Source organism: Bufo gargarizans, chromosome 2 (genome assembly GCF_014858855.1).
Source record: "Bufo gargarizans isolate SCDJY-AF-19 chromosome 2, ASM1485885v1, whole genome shotgun sequence".
NCBI lineage: Eukaryota > Metazoa > Chordata > Amphibia > Anura > Bufonidae > Bufo > Bufo gargarizans.
The window spans coordinates 193,128,129-193,150,123 of record NC_058081.1 but is presented as its reverse complement, the minus strand read 5'-3'; the positions used below and the strand labels follow the sequence as shown (position 1 = coordinate 193,150,123).

General features: G+C 44.5%; 1 protein-coding gene across 1 annotated transcript in view; it reads left to right on the top strand.

Moving 5' to 3' along the window:
• Nucleotides 1–1,761: 1,761 nt before the first annotated feature.
• The window catches only part of HCN4 (hyperpolarization activated cyclic nucleotide gated potassium channel 4), a 236,513-nt gene continuing 216,279 nt past the window's right edge, over nucleotides 1,762–21,995 (top strand). Inside the window, exon 1 of the mRNA XM_044283362.1 lies at nucleotides 1,762–2,749. Within this exon, the coding sequence (XP_044139297.1) occupies nucleotides 2,073–2,749 (677 nt within the window). The 5' untranslated portion in view covers nucleotides 1,762–2,072. The remainder of the gene's footprint in view (nucleotides 2,750–21,995) is intronic.

The window sequence follows — 21,995 nt, the reverse complement described above, 5'->3', positions numbered from 1 at the left end:
ACGGGCTAGGTACAGATAATTTCTCAAATACAGGTGTGCCAATTTACGTCAGAATCTGGCAATTTTTGAGTTTTAGCTATGTATTTTTATTTATGAAACTTCCCTAGGGTGGCCATGTTAGATACTTTCTTTCTGCCCTTACCGCACAGTCAGTATAGCAGGAGTTGTGTGCTATCTTAGGCTATTGGTTGCCAGAATTTAGGGTCCAGCTACATGGCGACATGTGTCATGAATTTCAATGGTGTTGCTATGGGACATGCTACGTACTACGACAGACGCCAAAAATCCATCCAAGTCGGATTTTCTGCGACTGTGGTATACAGTATTAGAATGCATTGGCTCCGATGAGCCGAAGTTTTTACTTCACGAAGCCTCACGAAACTTCAGGTAATAACTTTGTCAATTAATTTGTACTCTAAAAAACCTTTGTACCGAACTCGGGTACGGTTCTAAGGTACCTGCCCTGTAGATACCACATCATCAATGACCTTGCCTCCGAGGGCGGTGTTCTGCTCATTCACCTGGGCCCCGTCCTGTAGATGTGATGTCAGTAATGATGGTGTGTCTTAGAGCAGGGTTTTTCTAGCAGGGCTTCAAGCAGGCTTTGATCTATGATGTTCGAGCTGAGAGCTGAAGAGACCTGATATTACATACACAAACACAAGGTGTGGGTCACAGATCGCAGTTACTCTGGAGGAGTCAAAGTGCACTCAGAAGGTTATCGTCGGAGTTGTATAACGGCGTAAGGTTGAATGACAGTGTCATTGAATTTTTTGGTCAAACTGTAATCCTCCTTTTCAAACATAGTTCACATTAGTATCTTGTTCTCTACAACAAGCAGAGACTGGAGCATCTGAAAGACCAAACCTTTTCGTATATGACCAGCCATACATGCTTTACCTCTGTGGGGATTTATTTAGATTTGTGTGTGCAATAAAAGTTGTCAAGAGTGATGGAGAATAGGACATTTAAATATAGAAATGTGTTAAAACGAGCTGGTTCACACTGAAAGAAGAGCGTCTTCATCGGAATAAGAGTAAAGTAGAAGGTAGTTGCTTTCTTCCTTTCAGAAAAAGTAGTAGATCTCTAGAATATATTCCCACAGAGCATGACATCTATAGGAATACAGTCTGAAAACCCAAAACTGCTAGATTATGCAGGAACTATTACATTTTTTGCTAAATATGTGTATTTCTGTGCTGTTTATGGTGGTAATAGACACTTCTGCTCTCCCAGGAGCGGTACATCTGGCACAAGGTCTATGGTGTGCAGGAAAGTATGAGACTGACACTTTTTCTGCTTACTCACATAAACATTTTTAGTAAGCCATCTGCTTATTTATAGACTTTGCCATGTTGCACTAATTTGCTCTCAAGTACTCCTATCCAACAATGGATCCCTCTCATGGTCTTACAGGAGTGTGTACCTCTGACCTCTCACTTGCCCTGAATGGGGGGATCACAGCACCCTGCCTGGAAAGTGTTAAAACACTGGCCATAGGGCTGAAGGAGATACACCTTGTGTGCAGTCCAGGCTCCTATGGCAACACAATAGATCAGATAGCTTCATGAATATTGCCAGTAGCAGGGGCTGCGAGAGGAATAAGTGATCAGTCTGATGTCAGCAGCCTCTGATGCTGCATCTTCTCTCAGTATGGGCAGCAGCCAGAGTCAAGGAGACAGGGAGGGAGGAAAAGAGGGAGGGAGTTCTCTCTTTCTCTTTTTATTGTGATTTGTTCCTTTTCTTCTTCTGGGCAGCCCCCGTCCAGTCCCTCCCATGGCCGGCTGCTGACTGAAGTCTCCTGCCCGTCTGTTGCATTTCATACCCTCCCGCAAAGTCCTCATCATCTCCCAGCTCGGGATCTGAAGAGAGACAGGCAATCATGGACCACAGGCTCCTCCTGGCACCTCCAGCCCTGTCAGGATGCTGCGATTGCTGCTGATGCTTTTAAAACACAGACCTCCTTGTCAATGTCTGGCTGCAGCAGCAATAGGTGCTGACATGCCCCCCGACAGTGGCTTATAGGGGCTGATTGCAGAGGACATTCAGTGGGGGGAGTATCCTGGCAGACAATGGACAGACTGCACCCCTCTATGAGGAAGCGTCTGTACAGTCTCCCGCAGCACATTGGATCCAAAGCATCTATCATGGATGAAGAGGAAGGTGAGGAGAGGGACACCTGGAGGAAAAGCATTAAGCTCAAACCATTACCCTCACCCTCAGCTCTTAAGGTCCTTGACCCACGACCTGGAGCAAAGGAAGCTCATCTAGTTATGGAAACTGAAGTAGGTAAATCCCAAAGAAGCAGTAGCAATGGAGACTGCAGGAGGTTTACAGGTAGTCTCTCCTCCATTGCTAGCTGTGGCCGGCACCTTCACGATTCAGACCCCAGCGAAGGGCGAAGGCTTATCTCTGAGGTGGACCTGAGCCCTACTGAGGAGAAGTCCCCTACAACGGAGGCCCCTGGAGAACCAGGTAGAGGCCCTTCCCGAGCAGCCTCCCCAGTGTCCCAGGCTAGGAGCACTGACCAGCACAGCAGTACTGTAAAGGTGGACGCCAGAGAACAGACTTTGTCTGGAGGGGACGAGGAGCAGAGTAGTTTTATGCACAGACAATTTGGGGCGCTTTTGCAGCCTGGGGTGAACAAATTTTCCTTGCGGATGTTTGGCAGCCAGAAGGCAGTAGAAAGAGAGCAAGATCGAGTAAAGTCTGCAGGATTTTGGATTATTCACCCTTATAGCGACTTCAGGTAATGCAATAAACCAGTGTAAGGAGTGGATCAGTTCTTCTTATTCCTCCTCTTGGCCTCTCTAGCCATCAGTCACTTTTCTTGGCATACATACAGGATGGATTGGGGCTTCTTTTCCTATAGGGATTTTCCAGACTTTGTGTTTCACCTATGAAATGGGTGATCCTGAGCTTTGTCTCATTGCTTTCTCTCTGTAACCTTGAAGGAGTCACAATTGTGAAACCAAATTAGCTTCATTGTTTAAGCTCTTAGACTGAGGCAACCCCTTCATGAATATAGAGAGATGCACCATGGAGAACTGTTGATTGCAGGGACAGAGGTAGTTATGCTGGATTAAATCCCACAAATTAGAAATCATGTTAGAGGTTGGGCCTAGTGTGGTAGGAAGGGAGAATGTAAGCTCCACATCTCCAACCTGAGCCCCTGTATGATGGATCAGTGCACAGTAAAAAAGTGTTTATGTTCACTGTACATTCTTCCACCTTCTCATAAAAAGTCTTCAGATAGACCACAGTCTGAGGCAAAGTGGGGAAATATTGATTTCCAGTCCTATTTCCCACAATGGAAGCAATACTATGGCAGGAATAAAATATGGGCAGAGGTGTACAGTTCACAGCCTTTCATTAATATTCATTAATAAATGTAACTAGCAATTTACTTAATTTACCATTTTAGCTTTGTACTGAATGGAAAAAATTCAATCCTTGAGATAACATTTCTGATTTTGAATCTTTATATATTTAGATGCCATCGATAAGTAGTTAAATGGGTGGTGTCGCTTAAGCAAGTGGCATTTATCATATAAAGTTAATACAAGGCACTTACTAATGTACTGTGATTGTCCATATTGCTTCCTTTGCTGGCTGGATTCATTCTTCTATCACATTATACACTGCTTGTATCCATGGGTTTTGACTAACATGTAATCTAGCAGTGGTGGTCATGCTTGTACACGATAGGAAAAAGCACCAGCCTCTCTGGTGGCCAGGGGAGTGCATATAGGCACACATGCGCAGCATCTGTCATCCCACCCACCCCGTGTCTGCGCTGCAGCGATGGCTATAATCCCTGGAATCGAGCAGTGTCTAATGTGATGGAAAAATGAATGAAGCCAGCAAAGGAGGCAATATGGACAATCACAATTCATTAGTAAGTGCCCTGTATTACATGATAAATGCCATTTTCTGAAGTGAGACAGCCCCTTTAAGCTCTTGTCAAATAAATGAGTAATACTACAACATTTAGCTGCCAGCCATGTAACCCACAGACCTTTGTAAATTGAAAAGTAAGACGCTCAGAAGCTTAAAGGGCACTGTAGCACACAATTTTGTAATATGAGAAAGGTATTCACTTTGGTCTTTACTAAATTGTAAGCACCAGTGGTAGTGAGCAAAGCTAATTCACTATGAATTATCTGCATAGATAGTTTTACCTGTTGCCCTCTTCATGAGTGCTGTGCAAAATGGCTGACCAGAATGCTTTTGAAAAAAACAAAAAACTTAAAGGGATCAGAGAGATCCCAAGAAGGGTATCATATGGGCACAGGGATCAAGGCATAATTATCTACTGAAGTATCATGCAGCATTGCACTTTAAAAGTTTGCATGAATATCCTTTAAAACAATCATTTATGAAGTTAGCTGTAATGTATTTCTTTACTTTTATTGCTCCTATCTTCCATTCTGTCCGTGACCTCTTTCTTATTTAGTGTGATGCCATGTCCACTGACTTGTCAAAGCAGTAACAGCGCAGTGATAAGGGAGTGTCCATGTAAGTAGCTGGGAGCTATAAACGAGTTGAGTGTTAGGCCTCATGCACACGACCGTTGTGTGCATCCGTGGCCGTTGTGCCGTTTTCCGTTTTTTTTCGCGGACCCATTGACTTTCAATGGGTCCGTGGAAAAATCGGAAAATGCACCGTTTTGCAGCCGAGGCCGTGATCCGTGTATCCTGTCCGTCAAAAAAATATGACCTGTCCTATTTTTTTGACGGACAACGGTTCACGGACCCATTCAAGTCAATGGGTCCGTGAAAGAACACGGATGCACACAAGATTGGCATCCGTGTCCGTGATCCGTGGCCGTAGGTTGCTTTCATACAGACGGATCCGAAGATCCGTCTGCATAAAAGCTTTTTCTGATCTAAGTTTTCACTCCGTGAAAACTCATTTCCGACAGTATATTCTAACACAGAAGCGTTCCCATGGTGATGGGGACGCTTCTAGTTAGAATACACTGCAAACTTGGTACAAGACTGCCCCCTGCTGCCTGGCAGCACCCGATCTCTTACAGGGGGATATGATAGCACAATTAACCCCTTCAGGTGCGGCACCTAAAGGGGTTAATTGTACTATCATATTCCCCTGTAAGAGATCAGGGCTGCCAGGCAGCAGGGGGCAGACCCCCCCCCCCCCTCCCCAGTTTGAATATCGTTGGTGGCATAGTGTGCCAACCACCATCGGCCCCCCTCCCTCCCTCTATTGTATTAAATCGTTGGTGGCACAGTGTGCCAACCACCATCGCCCCCCCCCCCCCTCTATAGCAGTAACATTGGTGGCAGTGTGCGGTCTCAACAGTAGAAGATTCATACTTACCTGCTTCTTGCTGCTGCGATGTCTGTGTCCGGCCGGGAGCTCCTCCTACTGGTAAGTGACAGTTCTTTAGCAATGCGCCGCACAGACCTTTCACTTACCAGTAGGAGGAGCTCCCGGCCGGTCACAGACGTCGCAGCAGCAAGAAGCAGGTAAGTATGAATCTTCTACTGTTGAGACCGCGCACTGCCACCAATGTTACTGCTATAGAGGGAGGGAGGGGGGGGGGGGGGGCGATGGTGGTTGGCACACTGTGCCACCAACGATTTAATACAATAGAGGGAGGGAGGGGGGCCGATGGTGGTTGGCACACTGTGCCACCAACGATTTAATACAATAGAGGGAGGGAGGGGGGGGCACACTGTGCCACCAACGATATTCAAACTGGGGAGGGGGGGGGCTGCCCCCTGCTGCCTGGCAGCCCTTATCTCTTACAGGGGAATATGATAGTACAATTAACCCCTTTAGGTGCCGCACTTAAAGGGGTTAATTGTGCTATCATATCCCCCAGTAAGAGATCGGGTGCTGCCAGGCAGCAGGGGGCAGTCTTGTACAAAGTTTGTAGTGTATTCTAACCTGAAGCGTCCCCATCACCATGGGAACGCCTCTGTGTTAGAATATACTGTCGGATTTGAGGTTCACGAAGTAGCTCATATCCGACAGTATATTCTAACATAGAGGCGTTCCCATGGTGATGGGGACGCTTCAAGTTAAAATATACCATCGGATTGGAGAAAACTCCAATCCGATGGTATAAAAGAACTCCAGACTTTACATTGAAAGTCAATGGGGACGGATCCGTTTGAAATGGCACCATATTGTGTCAACATCAAACGGATCCGTCCCCATTGACTTGCATTGTAATTCAGGACGGATCCGTTTGGCTCCGCACGGCCAGGCGGACACCAAAACGACTTTTTTTTCATGTCCGTGGATCCTCCAAAAATCAAGGAAGACCCACGGACGAAAAAACGGTCACGGATCACGGACCCACGGACCCTGTTTTTGCGGGCCGTGAAAAAAAACTGTCGTGTGCATGAGGCCTTAGGCGGTGCTGGAGCTGTGGCAAAGAAAGGAGAAGTGCATCATGGGTTTGGTTGGGTACGGCAACAGGAAGTGATACATACAAGATAGAAACCAGGTTGATTTGTTTACATGGTGAAAATGAGTCAGGAGAGGCCAAATTGAAAAAACAAAAATGCAACGGGAAGATGTACATGAGGTAATTAACCACACGAGCATATCTGTTGAAAATCATAGTAATTCTGGAAGACCCCTTTAAAAGAGAATCTGTCACCTTGATTCTGGACTATTATTTGTAGTCGTACACAAATAGTACTCCAGATTTTATTTTCCTATTGCCTCTGATCCCCCAATGTTAGCACTCAAAGTTGTGTTGAAATACATTGTCAGTACTGCTTTGCTGTGCTAACATAATGGAGAGGACTCCTGTGTGCATGCGCAACAGTCCTGACAATCTATATCAGTGCAGCTGACAGCGGGAGAATGGGGGCAGCATATATAAAATAAAAAGTAGCAATCTGGGCTCCTTATACTACTCAGGTGTAACAGCACATAATAGTCCAAGTTTGTTGTGACAGATTCCCTTTAATGTGCACCTTTCATGAGCAAATATTGCACATTAAGCAAAGGTGCCAACAAAATGCCTTTATAGGGTGACCTTAGTTGCCGATGTGAGGGATACCACATTATGACCCTCAAACCAAAGTCTGCAGGTCTGTTTGCTCCAGCTGGATAACTGGATAGCTGGTATAATAAGAGAAGTATAAGTCTGTCGTTTTCAGCCAATTGTCAAGAGTGCCCTTAAAGGGGCTTTCCAAGACTTTTATATTGATGGCCTATCCTTAGGCACCCCCACAGATCAGCTGTTCGGCAGTAGCTCTGAAACCTGAAACAGACACTATCCATTGTGTATTGGATGGAGCTGGTTACTGCAGCACTGCTCCCATTCACTGTGAACTTCTAGTGCCTGTTTCCAGCACCGAAGCTACTGCAGAACAGCTAATTGTCAGGGATGCCAGGAGTTGGACCCCTGTAGATCTGATATTGATGACCAGTCCTAAGGATAGGCCATCAATATAAAAGTCCCTGAGAATCCCTTTAGGGCCTCATGAACACGAACGTATGAATTTTGTGGTCCGTAAAAAACGGATCCGCAAAAAATACAGATGACGTCTGTGTTCATTCTGTATTTTGTGGAACAGAACAGCTGGCCCCTGATAGAACAGTACTATCCTTGTCCGTAATGCGGACAATATTACGACATGTTGTATTCTTTTGTTGGACGGACATACGGAAACGGAATGTACACGGAGTAACTTCCGTATTTTTTGCGGCCCTATTGAAATGAATGGTTCCGTATACGGTCCACAAAAAAATGGAACAGACACGGAAAGAAAAAACGTTTGTGTGCATGATGCCTAATTTTGCTGAGTCTGACTAGCCAAGAGCATTTGACAGGCTGGGTATCCTTTTGGGTGTGTTCACGTGTAGGAAGATTTGTGGCAGAAATTTGTTCCATGCATCTGAATGGGGTTATTTCTGCAACATATGCATGGGATTGTTAGAAACACCAAATAGATGTATGGGAGAGATTTCTGTGTGAACATACCCCTAGATTATATCATATCATCTCTATTCAGTTGACACTATAGCGTACAGACCTCCAAACTCTTGGCACTATAAATGCCTGCTAAATTGTTCTGTAAAAGCATCTGTTTAAAATGCATATACAGGATATTATTATAGCTTTTTGGACTTCACAGAAATCAGAATCATACAAACATTAAAAGGTGTCTTGCAGTAGCAACAAATTGTAGTCCCTTTAATTAGGATCAGAGATGGTCAGTTCGCAGTGTTCGCCCACGTACATATGCGGGCTGCCATCTTTTTTCACAAGTCCGACGAGACACAGGTAAACCCTTACCTGTGCCTGTGCACGAGCCAGTCTGAAAACAAATGCGGTCACCGGGAGCAGGCAGTTCTGAGAACAGCCCGATGAAGGCCCCCGGTGTCTGTTCTCGGAACTGCCTGCTCCCGCTGATCGCATTTGTTTTCAGACTGGCTCGCGCACAGGCACAGGTAAGGGTTTACCTGTGCCTCGCCGGACTTGTGAAAAAAGATGTCAGCCCGATTATGTTTGCGGGCGAACAATGCGAACTGGCCATCACTGAGTAGGATACTTTCACACTTGCGTTGCTGGATTCCGTCACACAGTTCCGTCGCCAGAACTGTCTGCCGGATCTGGCAATCTGTATGCAAACGGATACCGTTTGTCATCCGGAAAAACGGATCCAGTATTTATCTTTTTCACATTTTTAAAGGTCTGCGCATTCGCAGACCGCAAAGTGCCAGAACACTTGGGTCCAGATCCAGCATTAATGCATTTCAATGTTAAATTATGCCGGATCCGGCATTCTGGAATTTAGGACGGAGAAAATACTGCAGCATGCTGCGGTATTTTCTGTGTCCAAAAACCGTACAGTGACTGAATTGAAGACATCCTGATGCATACTGAACGGATTGCTCTCCATTCAAAATTCATGGGGATAAAACTGATAATTTTTTTTCCGGTATTGAGCCCCTAGGACGGAACTCAATAAGGGAAAAGTTTAACGCAAGCGTGCCGTGAAAGTACCCTTAGCTGTGTTGGTGGAGTATGCCTTCCTGCCATGTCATTATAGGTTCTAACTGTATGCTGATACCTGAACACTTTTTTTAGTTTTAGTAAATTTGTATCATATAAATGCAACAGGTTTAAAATCAAATGGGAATTTGGTTACAATGTATAAAGACTCCAGCCAACCTTTTCAACCACCAGGGAGACAGCAGTGTCACAGCCTATACATACTCACAGTCAGCTACATGTATTGCTGTATACTGTGTATGTGGCAGAAATGGCTTGGATTTGAAAAAGCCTGTAGACAAGCAGCTGGTGAGAAAGGTTCTATTAAATGACAACGTATCCTGTCATTCATTTACCGTTGTCGTGAGATGATATCAGATATTTAATGAGCTTTGTCTGTATGCTTTCCAACCCAAAAATATCCTAAAGCGGTCATTCCACTGCATAATTCACACAACATTTGATAAAAGGTCATATTTTGCACATATAATTTCAGTGGAGCCCTATAGGTATACTATGTTTGGTCATAGTGTCTCTACATTTTGTGATCGCCAGCTCGGATGCAATCACTGTATAATGATTTGAATGAGGCTAGATATTAATCAAAAGGATCAATAGGAGGGACAGTGATATTTCATGTCCGTGACACTACAGGAACTGGAACACAGACTTTAATTTCCAATGATTAACTGGGAAAAGAATATACAAGCCAAAGTGAACCCATCAAATATGGATCTACAGTGATGTTGATTGTCCGAGGTTTCTGGGTGCAATATGGACCTGCTACCATTCTCCATTCTGACACAGAACCATTGAGCTGTAGGGAGTTCCGTATCAGCTGCTGCAGATGTAAACCTCACTCTTAATGTAATATAGCAAGACTGCTTGCTTCAGATTGTGACAGGCACAGTCAAAATGTAATCTTCTTGTGCAGCCATCCACGTACAATAGTTAGATTCTGTCACACAATAGCAATTTATTCCACGGCTTTAACATATTAGCAAAGAGCTGATTGCATTGTTTAACTTTAACAATTGCTAGATTTTCTTAACGGCACTGAAATAAAACTCAATTGTACAAAAAGTACCAAAAACGCCAATATAAAAAATACATTGTTGCTGCTGTAAGCTGAATGTTCATTATAGAGGCTTAGTGCAATTTCCTCCTAAACCTCAACATTGCTGGATATAGTATGATTGGGCTCTGACCTCCCCAGCCAAATATATTGAAACATGTGAAACCTAGCGCTAATAAGAATATTATTACGAAACAAGAAAACATATATGCTAAATCAAGGAGGTTTGAGTCAAACGATGGGATTAACAAAACGGATGGTGGTTTAATTTTTCAGGGGATTAAGAGATCCATTATCTGTGGAGGGGGCGAGCCATTAATAATGTTATATTAGTGCTACACTGTTTGCTTTCATCTAGATTACTCCTTGTAACCTGAGACTATAGTCCACATCAGTTCTCAGACAACCAACAGTCAAGACTGTGTCCAATATTAAAGGGATATCTACAGTTGTCTAAGAGATTAGTTTTATTGGTTCTTTTTCGGTTGTGTCAATGCATGTGGAACGCCTCAAAAAAGACTTATTAGGCAAAAGTAGTAAAACGTAAAATATTTCCATTCCCCAATAAGTTATATGTAGTAAACAGTTGTGTCTTTAAAAAATACAACTCATGCTGCAAAAAAAAAAAAAAAAAAGCATTCATACAGCTACATTGCTGGAAAATGTAAAAAAAATTAAATCAAATTTGACAGAAAAAATGCCAACGGTTTGGAAATAATGGGGCAAACCCCTCCTGTAATGCAGTAAAAGCTAGAAGTTGATACAGAAAGTACAGTATATGTAAAAATTGATAACTTTTTATTATACAGTGAATAAGCTTCAGTAGTGAGACACAAATGAATCGTAGGCAAAGTTCATTCAGTTTTACTAATTGAAGTATTTATTGCAGGTCATTATAGGCAGAATATACTGTGCATTTTCCTATTCCTTAAAGGGGTATTTTGGGTTATAAGAAGTTATCCATATCCACATGATAGGGGATAACTATTAGCTCGGTGAGTGTCTGACTCCTAGGGCCTCCACTGATCACAAGAACGGGGCCCAAACCCTGAAGTGAATGGAGTGGCTGGTTTGCCATTTCCTACAATCCCGATTGACTGGAGGCAGCATTGCGCATGCTCGACATGCAATGACCAGATGCAGTTCATCTATGCAGTACTAAAGCCTTTTATTTATTGAGTTCTCAAAGCTTGAGTCACATTTCTGTGACAGATGCGACAATTTCCATGGCATTTCTACCATACCATGTCAAGAAGCATATAAAGATACTGAGATCCCGAGCATACACTAGGGAAAGGGGTGCACCGCAACTTTTTATGCATCATTCCCAGGCTCAGGTCAAAGTTGTTTGCTACATCTTTTTCGTTTTCTTTCTTGGCACGAAACTCGTTTCTGCTGATAGGTGAAAATGAATAGAAGACGTTTCTTTGAACCAAAATGTGTTTCCTCATTGTGTGCAGTAAAAGGGGCACTCCTAATAATTGCCTGCTCGTCAGAGGAGGTGAGAGCTGCATTTACATGACGCAATCATCTCCTCTGTATGAGGACTAGCGATCACTGCCGTGATCGCTCATCCCCCAATTTGGGCAGCAGATCACTGTTTACATTGTCCAATCTGCTGACCAGAAACAATGATTTAAGGACCTTTTCCATAGGCAGACATTTGTCTGTCACATGATTGAAACAATTGCCCCGTTTATAGGTGGCATTTATTCATCGGTTGAAAGCATGGCTGACGTCGTCATTGGTTCCGGGCAGCAAATTGTGCCATGTAAACAGGTATTTGCTGCCAAGAAACAATGATTCTGTTGCATGTGCTATCGCTCGTCCCCATACAGAGATAATGATTGCTGCATGGAAATACAGCTCTCACCTTCCCTGATGAGTAGGCAATATTTAGGAATGAATAGTTTGTTCCCGATAATTGCCTGTTGTATCATCCTGTGAAAAAGAGGCCTTTAGTGACTATATCATTAATGCTTTCACCCAATGAACCTGCTTACACAGCATGATCTGCTGCCCAGAAACAATGATTTAGGCTGAGTTCACACGAGCGTGACAGATTTGGTCCGGATGCGTTCAGGGTGCGTTCAGTTAAACTCGCACCATTTTGCAAGCAAGTTCAGTCAGTTTTGGCTGCAATTGCGTTTAGTTGTTCAGTTTTTTCCGCGCGGATGCAATGCGTTTTGATGCATTTTTCACACGCGTGATAAAAAACTGAATGTTTACAAACAACATCTCCTAGCAACCATCAGTGAAAAACGCATTGCATCCGCACTTGCTTGCAGATGCAATGCGTTATTAACGCAGCCCCATTCACTTCTATGGAGCCAGGGCTGCGTTAAAAACGCAGAATATAGAACATGCTGCGATTTTAAAGCATTGCAGAAGTGATGCATGAAAAAAAATGCTCATGTGCACAGCCCCATTGAAATGAATGGGTCAGGATTCAGTGCAGGTGCAATGCGTTCACCTACTGCATTGCACCCGCGCGGAAATCTCGCCCGTGTGAACTCAGCCTAAGGTGACTGCGTCAGCCATGCTTTCACCTTGTTCCCAATGTTCTATCTTTTGCGGAGCTGTGGACCCGAATGCGTGCTGTCCACATCCATTCCGTCCCCATAGAGAATGAATGGGTCCTCACCCGTTCCGCAAAATTGCAGAATGGATGCGGACCCATTTGCGGACGTGTGAATGGAGCCTAAGGCCTCTTTCACACGACTCCAGCCAACCTTTTCAACCACCAGGGAGACAGCAGTGTCACAGCCTATACAGACGTGGACAAAATTGTTGGTACCCTTTGGTCAATGAAAGAAAAAGTCACAATGGTCACAGAAATAACTTTAATCTGACAAAAGTAATAATAAATTAAAATTCTATAAATGTTAACCAATGAAAGTCAGACATTGTTTTTCAACCATGCTTCAACAGAATTATGTAAAAAAATAAACTCATGAAACAGGCATGGACAAAAATGATGGTACCCCTAACTTAATATTTTGTTGCGCAACCTTTTGAGGCAATCACTGCAATCAAACGCTTCCTGTAACTGTCAATGAGACATCTGCACCTCTCAGCAGGTATTTTGGCCCACTCCTCATGAGCAAACTGCTCCAGTTGTGTCCGGTTTGAAGGGTGCCTTTTCCAGACTGCATGTTTCAGCTCCTTCCAAAGATGCTCAATAGGATTGAGGTCAGGGCTCATAGAAGGCCACTTTAGAATAGTCCAATTTTTTCCTCTTAGCCATTCTTGGGTGTTTTTAGCGGTGTGTTTTGGGTCATTGTCCTGTTGCAAGACCCATGACCTGCGACTGAGACCAAGCTTTCTGACACTGGCTAGTACATTTCTCTCTAGAATTCCTTGATAGTCTTGAGATTTCATTGTACCCTGCACAGATTCAAGACACCCTGTGCCAGACGCAGCAAAGCAGCCCCAGAACATAACAGAGCCTCCTCCATGTTTCACAGTAGGGACAGTGTTCTTTTCTTGATATGCTTCATTTTTTCGTCTGTGAACATACAGCTGATGTGCCTTGGCAAAAACTTCGATTTTTGTCTCATCTGTCCACAGGACATTCTCCCAGAAGCTTTGTGGCTTGTCAACATGTAGTTTGGCATATTCCAGTCTTGCTTTTTTATGATTCGTTTTCAACAATGGTGTCCTCCTTGGTCGTCTCCCATGTAGTCCACTTTGGCTCAAACAACGACGGATGGTGCGATCTGACACTGATGTTCCTTGAGCATGAAGTTCACCTTGAATCTCTTTAGAAGTCTTTCTAGGCTCTTTTGTTACCATTCGGATTATCCGTCTCTTAGATTTGTCATCAATTTTCCTCCTGCGGCCACGTCCAGGGAGGTTGGCTACAGTCCCATGGATCTTAAACTTATGAATAATATGTGCAACTGTACTCACAGGAACATCTAGTTGCTTGGAGATGGTCTTATAGCCTTTACCTTTAACATGCTTGTCTATAATTTTCTTTCTGATCTCTTGAGACAGCTCTTTCCTTTGCTTCCTCTGGTCCATGTCGAGTGTGGTACACACCATATCACCAAACAACACAGTGATTACCTGGAGCCATATATATAGGCCCAATGGCTGATTACAAGGTTGTAGACACCTGTGATGCTAATTAGTGGACACACCTTGAATTAACATGTCCCTTTGGTCACATTATGTTCTGTGTTTTCTAGGGGTACCATCATTTTTGTCCATGCCTGTTTCATGAGTTTATTTTTTTACATAATTCTGTTGAAGCATGGTTGAAAAACAATGTCTGACTTTCATTGGTTAACATTTATAGAATTTTAATTTATTATTACTTTTGTCAGATTAAAGTTATTTCTGTGACCATTGTGACTTTTTCTTTCATTGACCAAAGGGTACCAACAATTTTGTCCACGTCTGTACATACTCACAGTCAGCTACATGTATTGCTGTATACTGTGTATGTGGCAGAAATGGCTTGGATTTGAAAAAGCCTGTAGACAAGCAGCTGGTGAGAAAGGTTCTATTAAATGACAACGTATCCTGTCATTCATTTACCGACCGTATGGCTTTTTCAGTGTTTTGCGGTCCGTTTTTCACTGATCCGTTGTTCCGTTTTTTGTTTCCATTGTGTTTCTGTTCTGATTTTCTGTTCCGTTTTTCCGTATGGCATATACAGTATACAGTTATTACATTAAAAAAATTTGGGTTGGGCATAACATTTTCAATAGATGGTTCCGCAAAAAAACGGAACGGATACACAAGACATACAGACTGCAAAAAACGGCCCATAAATGGAAAACGGCCCATAAATGGAAAAGAAAAACGATCGTGTGAAGAGGACTGTGCATCACACGATTACTGTTATCTGGAGTACTGCATAGGAGAAAATAAAGAGGGTTTTCCAATTAACAACTTTTATACTGTACATAGGTGACCTAGTATGGTCACTGCTAAAACCTCCAATGATCACAAGAACAGGGGTCTTAAAGTTCCCTGAGTGAGGTCTATTTCAGACTGCCGTTTGTAGTTCCGGCAAGCTGTTCTCTGTCGGAACTACGAACGGCAGTGTGAAACCGGACTGACTGGTGCGGTAATGAGCATGCATGACCACCTCTCTTTTCACTTCTATGGGACTACCAGAGATAGCTGGGAGCATGAGCACCAGCACTGCATTAACACAGTGGACTCGGAGATCCCTATTCTCATAATAGGTGATAAATGTAGTTCATGGAAAACCGCTTGATGGAAAACCAAGATTTGTTAGACAGATAGATAAAAGCAAAAGCAGCACCATATCTTCAGCAATTTAGTCCAGACCTTAGGGCACCAACGTAGCATCACAGCAATACAAAGGATCAAACATAAGGCAGCCTTCTAAGGTATTACAGTGAAAAAGAGAGTTTTTTTATTCAATCATACATTAGCCTAAACTCACAGGCTTGAAAAAGGGACTATGAATTTAAGCTGAATTCTCATATATGGATGAATAAAAATTTATATATTGGTGGGTGAATAAAAATGGTGGGGGTGTGTGTGAATAGATATTATGATGTTTTCTAGGGTTCCAAGTTAGGCCTCCTGCACACGAACATGTGCGTTCCGTGGCCGTATTGCGGGCCGCAGCACGACCACGGGGCGCACACGTTCGTGTGCAGGAGGCCTTAGGGTTGAATCCTATCTTTGTCTTCTGGTTTTGTAACACCCCAGAATGGTTAACTTCATCTCAAGGTCTGGACTCAAGTTCTTTCCAATCCCTCAATTATTCCCCCTTTTTATTTCTTCGGAGCTAAAGCCTGGGGTCCAGCAGTATTCAGGTAGGAGCACCGTGACACATGAAGAGATATTTAGGCCGCACCAAACCACTCGGCATTCCTACACCTGGGACACGCTATAGGAGTGCCCTGGGGGGAGGCGCCCGTTGCACATTTAGACTCTGTAGTAGATATATGCTTGTTTATTTTCACAATTGAGTCTATTGTTGCTAATCAATCAAGATCTTCCCCTTTTTGGTGCTTGTGCAGTGATACTTCTGCTGCTAATGTTCTGCATAGGTTGTGCGTAGTGACATCTTGTTCTGGATGCCATTCAGGTTACCTGTGGAATATGATCCTTTAGTGAGAAGCTCCAGGGCTGGTGTGGCTTTCCAATGCAAAAACCACAGCTAGTACAGTAGCCAAGTGCAGGATAGTGTTCCGTATTATATATTTAAAAATTTATGATCTTTGAATGCAATCTTAATTAATGGAAAAATGGTTTGTAGAGTGACTATGTAATGGCCTGAAAGTAAATTGGCTCTATGGTACGTTCAGACGTGACAGATCCACAGAGTTGTAATCACAGCATAACTGCCTGAATTCTGCAGCAGCCATTTGGATGATTTTGTTGTGAAATCCATAGTGTAAATGGTACAGGTTTGCCAAAGATTTTACCCTGTGCATAGCATAGCTATTACAACGTCTCTTCATGTGGTCCTTCTGGCCTCCCATTGTATGCCATATGGGCTGGTTGCCAAATACTGGTGGGCTATTTGTAGGTGAAGGACTGCACCTCTGTGTTTGTGGTGTGAACATGGCCATTGGTATGTCTCTCCACTCTGTTCTGTTTAGCAAGGCAGGGGTTAATTATTCTTGCTTGTTGTGTTATCTGTGTGCACTTGTGGGTGCTGTGGGCTGATGAGCTCAGCTATTTGTTCTGTCTGTGTATTCCGCTACATCTTAGGAGGTAGTGGTCTGGTTGGTAATCTGCAGCAAAGTCCACATCCTTGTATATGGCTTAAAGGGTGAATACCGGGTAGGCCCCAGAATAACACCCATAGGGCTCATGCACACGGCCGTTGTGCGGCTGTTCTGTGCATTGGGGACCGCTGTATCACAATACGGCCATGGTGGGGAAGCGGCCGTGTGCATGTGCCCTTAGGGTTTGGCCCAACTTCAAACCGGTTACTTGGCACAGTGATTCCACATTACCACTGATCTATCTTTATCCGTATTCAGTATCCATAACAATAGCATAGCTAGAAATCTACAATGGAAATCTGAAGCATACATTAACATGCTCCACATTTAAAACCTGCACTGCAGGTCAAGTTATTTGTGGGTTATTTTGGGGAGATTTTCCATAGCATGTATGGATAGCATGAGATTTTTTAAAATTTCATCCATTTTGCTGCTACTATGAATGCTGCTGATTGCAGACTTTCACCACTTTGTTCAACTATGAAAAATCTGCAGTTTATCCCCCACGTGTGGCCATACCCTGCAGAGAGTGAAAATTTGTTCATGAGGGAATCTATGAAAATTATTTTCTAGAACACCAGAAAAGACAAGCCCTGTACCACACAGTAGTATAGTGTAAAGGGTGGACAGACTGGACAGAATGCTAATAACATAATGATCACAAGTGAGACATGTACAGAAAATAGGGCTGCTGCTATCCCCCAGTCTCCCTGCAGGTCGTATTGAGGATGAAATCCAGTATGTATGAACATCAAAAATAGCCGTGTGACCCAAGAATAGGATCTGGAAACACTTGCCTTTATTAAGGGGACTATAAGTTTCAGGGTAGGGTTAACCTAGGGGTGGGCGATATGGCCTAAAATCTATATTGCGATATAATTTTAAGCATGTGCGATATGCAATATATATCGCGATATATTGTTTTCTATATTGGGGGGGGGGGGCATGTTTAAATTTTTATTTTTATTTTTTACTTTTTATTTAATAACTATTAGCCTCCTTAAGGGCTAGAACCCTTGTCATATTCACCCTAATAGAGCTCTATTACGGTGAATAGGACTTTACACTCTCCCTGCTGCCCTGTGCTTTGTGTATGCAACAGCAGGGAGCTGAGTCCCCTCCCCTAAACAGTGCCATCCACAGATTCCCCTCCCCTAAACTGTGCCATCCACAGATCCCCCTCCCCTAAACGGTGCCATCCACAGATCCCCCCTCCCCTAAACGGTGCCATCCACAGATCCCCCCCCTCCCCTAAACGGTGCCATCCACAGATCCCCCTCCCCTAAACGGTGCCATCCACCGATCCCCCCCCTCCCCTAAACAGTGCCATCCACAGATCCCCCCTCCCCTAAACGGTGCCATCCACAGATCCCCCTCCCCTAAACGGTGCCATCCACAGATCCCCCTCCCCTAAACGGTGCCATCCACAGATCCCCCTCCCCCCTAAACGGTGCCATCCACAGATCTCCCCTCCCTTAAACGGTGCCATCCACAGATCCCCCCCCTCCCCTAAACGGTGCCATCCACAGATCCCCCCTCCCCTAAACAGTGCCATCCACAGACCCCCCCTCCCCTAAACGGTGCCATCCACAGATCCCCCCTCCCCTAAACTGTGCCATCCACAAATCCCCCCTCCCCTAAACGGTGCCATCCACAGATCCCCCTCTCCCCTAAACGGTGCCATCCACAGATCCCCCTCCCCTAAACGGTGCCATCCACCGATCCCCCCCTCCCCTAAACAGTGCCATCCACAGATCCCCCCTCCCCTAAACGGTGCCATCCACAGATCCCCCTCCCCTAAACGGTGCCATCCACAGATCCCCCTCCCCTAAACGGTGCCATCCACAGATCCCCCTCTCCCCTAAACGGTGCCATCCACAGATCTCCCCTCCCCTAAACGGTGCCATCCACAGATCCCCCCCTCCCCTAAACGGTGCCATCCACAGATCCCCCCTCCCCTAAACAGTGCCATCCACAGACCCCCCTCCCCTAAACGGTGCCATCCACAGATCCCCCCTCCCCTAAACTGTGCCATCCACAAATCCCCCCCTCCCCTAAACGGTGCCATCCAAAGATCCCCCCCCTCCCCTAAACGGTGCCATCCACAGATCCCCCCCCCCCCCCCCCCCGACGCTCACAGGAATACATTTCTAAACTAATCAGTAACTTTAACTTTATTAATTGGTGATCTCTTTACTGTATACCTTACTAGGTCTTAGCTCCGGTAACAGCAGGCAGTGTGGGCGGGCGGCGCTTACTCACTGACGTCATGCGCCTGCGCCACCTAGTGGGAGGAGCAGGCGCATGACGTCAGTGAGTGAGGACCGCCGGCCCACACTGCCTGCTGTTACCGGAGCTAAGACCTAGTAAGGTATACAGTAAATACATCACCAATTAATAAAGTTAAAGTTATTGATTAGTTTTTAAATGTTCTCTTGTGAGCGGCGTGGCCCTATATATTCTAACCCCCAGGCAAGCGTCCCTGTCACCATGGGAACGCCTGGAGGTTAGAATATACCATCGGATTTGAGTTTTCACGAGCTCACTGAGATCGTGAAAACTCAATGATTTACTGTCAGTCCCTCCCCTCCTCCTCCTCTTTTGTCATTGGTGGTCAGCGGCAGCCGCGCACAGTGGGGAGGGAGGGACTCCTTCCTTCTCCACTGTGCCGGCTCAGGAGAACATGGTGCGCACAGAGAGCGCGATCATATCGCGGTCTGGCGATATAGGCGATATGCACAAAATCCATATCGTGGCACAAATTTATATCGCATATCGCCTATATCGTCTATATCGCCCACCTCTAGGTTAACCCCTTCATGAGGTCAACATTATTTTTTGACCTATCAAAAACTGTTATATTAGGCATCCGTCATACTTTCAGTTTTGTAATGGTCAATTATTGTTTGCATTTATTGAATTTGTATGCCCTGTTATAAAAATTGTACTGTATATAGTAAGTTTCATTTCGTTTTCCCAAATCGTATCTTACAAGGGCCATTTTCATTAGAGCACTTAAGTTCTATTTGTCTGAACCACGCATTCAACTATTCATTCATAATTATATGAATAATAAGTTCTGTCTGTGTGGGCTGTTGCGGAGAACAGTCTCGGCTGGTAATATAAATACACATGGAATTATTCAATTTCCATTAAGTTGATTTACTCTAACAGAGTAGGCTGGGCATTTGGACCTGGCATAACTCTAAAGCTAAAAAAAAAATGCAAATTCTCAATGCACGTCTTTTAAGCCTCATTCACACGTCAGGATTGGAGCCTTCACAGACATAAGGTATAAGGGAAAGATCTGCACCTGTTCTGTGTTCTGTGTCCGCATCTGGATTTGGCTCACAATCACTGACCGAACACTGACAGTGTGAATAAGGCATTAGGGAGCAGATCACCTTTGGCTTCATTCACACGTCCGTGGTACACGGTCCGTGAGATACCGGACTGGCATCCTTCTTAGTGCAGGAGCGCACGGTGTCATTGGTTGCTATGACGCCATGCGCTTTGTGCCTCTGCCGCAGTACAGTAATACACTCATATAGATCATACGATGTCCTATTATTGTCCGCATAACGGACAAGGATAGTACTGTTTTATATGGGGCAAGCACACAGACGTCATCTGTATTTTTTGCGGGTCCATTTTTTGCGGACCGCAAAATACTGAAAAAACTATATGGTCATGTGCAAGAGGCCTTAGGCCCCTTTCACACGGGCGAGTTTTCCGTGCGGGTGCGATGCGTGCGGTGAACGCATTGCACCCGCACTGAATCCTGACCCATTCATTTCTATGAGACTGTGCACACGAGCGGTGATTTTCACGCATCACTTGTGCGTTGCGTGAAAATCGCAGCATGCTCCTCTTTGTGCGTTTTTCACGTAACGCAGGCCCTATAGAAATGAATGGGGTTGCGTGAAAATCGCATGCATCCGCAAGCAAGTGCGGATGCGGTGCGATTTTCACGCATGGGTTCTAGGTGACAGTCTATTCACTGTATTATTTTCCCTTATAACATGGTTATAAGGGAAAATAATAGCATTCTGAATACAGAATGCTTTGTATAATAGTGCTGGAGGGGTTAAAAATAATAAAAAAGTTAACTCACCTTCTCCTCTTGTTAGCGCAGATGCCGGTCTGTTCTTTATCTGTGGGCTAAAGGACCTTTGATGACGTCAGATCACATGCTCCATCACCATGGTGATGGACCATGTGATTGGAGCATGTGATCTGACGTCACCTCAGGTCATTCAGTCCACAGCTAAAGAACAGAGTGGCATCTGCGCGAACAAGAGGAGAAGGTGAGTTAACTTTTTTATTATTTTTAACCCTTCCAGCACTATTATACAAAGCATTCTGTAGTCAGAATGCTATTATTTTCCCTTATAACCATGTTATAAGGGAAAATAATACAATCTTCAGAACATCAATCCCAAGCCCGAACTTCTGTGAAGAAGTTCGGGTCTGGGTACCAAACATGCGCGATTTTTCTCACGCAAGTGCAAAACGCATGACAATGTTTTGCACTCGCGCAGAAAAATCGCGCATTTTCCCGCAACGCACCCGCCTCTTATCCGGGCAAAAAACATGACGCCCGTGTGAAAGAGGCCTTATGCAGTTGTTTAAAATAAAATGTAGTGTAGGGGCCATCAGGAAAAAAGAGTTGTTGTGGCAGTTTTCAGTTTTTAAGCCAAAGTTAGAATTGGATTCAACCCCTTAGGCCCCTTTCACACGAGCGAGTTTTCCGCGCGGGTGCTATGCGTGACGTGAACGCATAGCACCCGCACTGAATCCTGACCCATTCATTGCAATGGGTCTGTGTACATGAGCGTTGTTTTTCACGCATCAGTTCTGCGTTGCGTGAAAATCGCAGCATGTTCTATATTCTGCGTTTTTCACGCAGCCCTGGCTCCATAGAAGAGAATGGGGCTGCGTGAAAAACGCATTGCATCCGCAAGCAAGTGCGGGTGCGATGTGTTTTACACTGATGGTTGCTAAGAGATGTTGTTTGTAAACCTTCAGTTAATATCACGCGCGTGAAAAACGCATCAAAACGCATTGCACTTGCGCGGAAAAAACTGAACAACTTAACGCAATCGCCGACAAAACTGACTGAACATGCTTGCAAAATAGTGCGAGTTTCACTGAACGCATCCGGACCTAATCCTTCACGCTTGTGTGAAAGGGGCCTTAGGGTCCTTTTTTT